At 55.0% G+C, this 4,817-nt stretch overlaps 1 protein-coding gene across 1 annotated transcript in view; it reads right to left on the reverse strand.

Moving 5' to 3' along the window:
- The window catches only part of Prrx2 (paired related homeobox 2), a 65,590-nt gene that overhangs the window by 46,024 nt on the left and 14,749 nt on the right, over nucleotides 1–4,817 (reverse strand). The window contains exon 3 of the mRNA XM_029559409.1: nucleotides 4,738–4,816. Coding sequence (XP_029415269.1) covers nucleotides 4,738–4,816 — 79 coding nt within the window. The remainder of the gene's footprint in view (nucleotides 1–4,737; nucleotide 4,817) is intronic.

A 4,817-nucleotide genomic window follows, 5' to 3' on the forward strand; every position in this document is an offset into this window, starting at 1 on the left:
AAGGGGCTGGAGAGATGGCTCAGTGGTTAGGAGCACTGACTGCTCTTGCAGAGGACTCAGGTTCAATTCCCAGCACCCACATGACAGCTAACAATGGTCTATAACCCCAGTTCCAGGAGCTCCAACGCCCTCTTCTGGTCTCCTTGGCACTGTACGATATCCATGCACTTACGTACACGCGGGCAATACATTCATACATATAAAACAAAAATAATAAATAAAAAAACTTTTAAAAAAATCAAGATTTTAGCTAGGCATTGTGGCGTACGCCTTTAACCCAGCACTCAGAAGGCAAAGACAGGTGGATTTCTATAAGTTTGGTGACAGCCTGGGCAGCACAGTGAGTTCTAGGCCAGCCAAGACTACGTATGAGACCCTGACTCAAAAAGCCAGGCATGATAGCACACACCTTTAATCCCATCATTCAGGAGGCAGAGGCAGGAGGGTCTCTGTGAGATCGAGGCCATCCTGGTCTACATAGTGAATTCCGGGTCAGCTGGGACTACAGGGAGACGCTGTCTCAAAATTTTGCCCACAATCAGGTCAGGAATGGGCAAAAGCAGAGGGAAGGAAGAAAGCTTGCCTTTCAAAGGTCCTGTTCTGGGGAACCTCTCCATGTCCTGAAGCCCTACTCCTGTCTTACAGATCAGCCAATAAAAGACAATCCATACAGTGGAGCACGATTCAGCCTTGAAAAAGAAAGAAATTCAGCCATGTGCCCCACAGATGAACTCGGAAATGTTTTCTCACTGAAATAAGCCATATCTGTGAGGGACCTCCTGTGGTCAGAGTCACAGAAAAGTGGAGTGAGGGCTGCAGGGAAGTGGGTATGGGGGGAGAGGAGTGGTGAAGATGATCTGTGGCAACGTGGGGTTGTCTGATGTCAATAGACAAATGGCTCACATGTCACTTACAAATGGCTATCACGGTGACTCCGGTGCCGGCCATGGGTCACCATAATAAAGATGAATTGAAGGTGGGACATGGTGTTGCATGCCTGTAATTCCAGGACTTACAGGGTACAGGCAGGAGGATCAGGAGTTCAAGGCCAGCCTTGGCTACCTATTGAGTTCAAGGCCAACGTGAGCTACGCGAGACCGTCTTGGAAAACCAAAAATAAAAAATCGAAATTATGTTTAAAACCTGCCAATCTTGAAATGCAGTGATTCCTTGGGTCTCCCACTTGGCCCTGCCAGCTATGGGGAAAGGAAAGGACAAGACCCCCACCCTAACCTAGACTCACCCCATTACCATCTGCCATTCAGCCTGGCAGGGCCCCAGTGTACCCCACTTCCCCAGGACCTCGGATTCCAGGTACCCTAACACCTCAAATCTACACACAGGATCTGCTTCAGATCCACAGGATCCCCCTGGAAGCCCAGCACACAAGCCTCTCCTCACAGGTACCAGCCCTGAACAGCACCCGGCCGGAGCTGGCCAGGGCCTCTCAGACTGGCTCAGGGGGCGTGTTTATTTTCTCAGCGTGTCCACGGCCCAGTTTCTGCCCTGCCCACAGGAGGGAATGCTTTAAAGAAACTCTCGGTTATTAATGTGGTTTCTTTTGTTGTAAGCCATCGCAAAGGCAGAGAACGAGGGTTTATTTTCCTAACGCGCTTGGCATAGCTCAGCGCCCCGGCACAGCCATCAGCATTTGATTCAGGGGGAAACCGAGCCCCCAGTGTGTTCTGAATCACCAGTGAAGCTACAGCCTCTCTGGCCAGTTCTGGGGTGGGGTGGGGAGCAGGGGTTTGGAAAGTCGATGGCAGACATAGGCTACATGTACTGATGGCTTTTCAAAACCAAAAGTTTTTTTTTTAACATTTTTTTTAATTGGCAGGGTAACAACAGGTCAGGATTGCTCACTCATTAGTTCCCCACTAACCTTTTTTTTTTTTTTTTTTTTTTTTTTTTTTTTTTTGAGTAAGATGGGTTAGTCATATGTCCTAGAACACTATGTAGACCAGGCTGTCCTTGAACACACAGAGATCCACCTGCCTCTGCCTCTGAGTGCTGGGATTAAAGGCGTGCGCCACCATGCCTGGCCAAACCCATCTTTTTCTATTCCTGGGGCTTCTCCCCTCTTTCTATGGACCTGGAAACAGCCACTGAAGCCACTGGAAGATCTACTTCCAACAGTGCTCTAGAGCTTGGGGAGGTGCCAGGGTTCAGGATAGGAGAGTCAGCCTCCGCCTGTGTGCTGCTGGGGGCTGAGTCCTGGCATCCCAAGGTCTTTCTCCCTCCCTCCCACCCTCCCACCCTCCCTCCCTCCCTTCGTTCCTTCTTCCCGGTGCTGGGGTTAGAATCTGGGCCCTGTGCACACTGGGCCACTGAGCCACACCCTCCAGCCCTGTGTTCTCTTTCCCCCAAGTCCAGGGATGAGGAAAAGACAGGTTCCTTCTCCCCTACCTCCCAAGCCCTCAGGACTGTGAAACCACTAATCACCGGCAGTGGGAAGAGGCAGCTGACCAGAGGGAAGAAGAGGAAGCCACTACAGCCTCCTCCCTCCCTCTTCTGTCTTCAGACCCCAGTTCAGACAGAAGCTTTGCATGGTGCTGCTGGTCCACCACAGTCCCTGGGACAGATGTGGACCCAGATTCCAAGGCAAGGGGGCTAGATAGTAAGCGCCTCCTTGAGCCTGGCTCAGGCCCTCCCACCAGACTCCACAGGAGGCTCGTCTTCTGTCCTTAAACATCCGAGTGTGCAGGGAGCCGCACTTCAGGAAAGTTATATTGAATTTCCAATGGTTTTCAGGGAGGGTAGGTAGGCCTGGGGGTGCTGGGGGCACCCACTATCCACCCAGCCTCCTGAAGGCTGCCAGGGCACCAACTGGGCACTCACACCCCAGCTGTCACAAGCTGTCTGGAATTCCAAGGTCTGTGGACCTTGTAGGCCACATGGCAAAGAAATCAGGCCTTGTACCGGCCCCTCTCTTGATCGCTCCTGTGTTCCCCTCTTCCCTTCTCCTTCCTCTTCCTGTCTCTCGGTTTTCTCTCACCTTAATTTTATCCCTCCCTCTGTCCTGCCCTGGAGCCTCAGTCATCAAGGTAAAACAGAGAACATGCAGGAAGCCCGCTTTTCCCTGGCCATCCCTTCCTCTCTTCTGCCCTTCTGTCAAGGATGAGGATGTAAACACTGATTCCCAGGACTGTCAGCCCACTCAGTCTATCACCTGACACCTGAGAAAGTAGACAGTGGCCTCCCCTGGCCTGAGCACCACACATGCCTGCCTGACTCAGGCTGGCAGCTGGGGGTGTTATCAGAAGATGCTGTGTAGAAAGCAGAGGTCTGAAGAAGCCGTAAGACCCATGCTCAAAGTCTTAGTTCCAGATGAGGCCACTGTCACCTCCGTGGTCAGGAGACCCTCTCTTGTCTGAAAGCAGAGGCTCTGGGCCTACATGAGCACCCCAGGACCTCAAAGCTGGCTGGTGCCGGAAGTGGAATCCCTAAAGTGATGGGAAGGTGGGGGCTGCTAACTCTTCCCCTATCACCTCCCCACATACTTTTGGGGGGTTCAGACAATCAGGTGGCCTAGAGCCTCCAGGAGGCCAGTCTAGTCTCCAGAGCAAGGAGCCAGGGGTAACGGCCTCAGACCCCGGCCCCCAGCACTTGGGAAGGCTTTGCGGACTCTGGCCTTCTCCCCCTGCCCTGCTCCTCATTTAAACTGTCCAGGCTGGGACCTTCCCACCCCCACTCCCATCCCCCACATCTCCCCCCCCACCTCTCTACCTTACCCCCTGCCTCTCCTCTCCACCTCCCCCCTCACCCCCTCTTCTTTGAAGGGTTGAGCTGAGGAGTCTGTGATCGTGTGACTTTTGGGGGAAAAAAAAAGTTACTTGTGTGGATTGTTTGTTTTTAAAACCCCCTTCCAGATGACCTTTAACCTCCACAGTGGAAGGGAGGCCCGGCGTCCACCTCTGACAGTTCCTCCACCCCAAATGCAGGATGCAGTTGCAGCCATTCCCTCTGCACAAGTCCTCTGAATGGCTGGACCCCTTCCCAGCCTCAGTTTCCCCAGCGGTAACATGATAGTAATGCAAGGACACCCACTTCTGAAACTAGTTGGAAACTGGATGCAAGGGTGCCTGTTTTACTGAAGTCACACATCCCCCGGCCCTAGGTTCAAAGAGGGTCTTCACTATGATTGGAGACTTCAAGACAACTGGAGCCCACCACATCCGCTGCAGGTTCTGGGTCTGTGGCCCCTGCTGTGAACAAGCCAGTCCTTCCAGTGTCCAAAGCCAGAAGTCTCTGCAGCTCAGGGTCCCACAATCAGCCTCTTTCAGTCTGGGGGGACGGTGCAGTGGCCGGGGGGGGGGTGTCCCTTAGCTGGGGTCCTGCAACCAGGGTGTCCCCCAGTCAGGGGGCCCTGAAGCTGGGGTCCCGCAACCAGGGGGTCCACCAGTCTGGGGCCCCCAAAGCTGGGGTCCTGCAACCAGGGAGTTCCCCACTCTGGGGATTCCGAAGCTGGGTCCTGCAATCAGGGTGTCCCCCAATCTGGGGGCCCCAAAGCTGGGGGTCCTGCAACCAGGGTGTCCTCCCGTCAGGGGGCCCTGAAGCTGGGTCCTGCAACCAGGGGGTCCCCCAGTCTAGGGGCTTCGAAGCTGGGTCCTGCAACCAGGGGGTCCCCCACTCTGGGGGTTCCGAAGCTGGGTCCTGCAACCAGGGGGTCCCGTAGCCGGGGGTCCCCCAGCGCAGCGCCCCAGCCTCGGACCGCGTTCCCACGGCCCGCGCACTCACCGTCCTGCGGCGCCGCCTCGCTGCCGCTGCTGCCCCCGGACGGCTCCCGCGCCGCGCCCTCCCGCGCCTCGGCCTGGGGC

The sequence above is a fragment of the Nannospalax galili genome, unplaced genomic scaffold (assembly GCF_000622305.1).
Source record: "Nannospalax galili isolate Female #2095 unplaced genomic scaffold, S.galili_v1.0 scaffold290, whole genome shotgun sequence".
Classification (NCBI taxonomy): Eukaryota; Metazoa; Chordata; class Mammalia; order Rodentia; family Spalacidae; genus Nannospalax; species Nannospalax galili.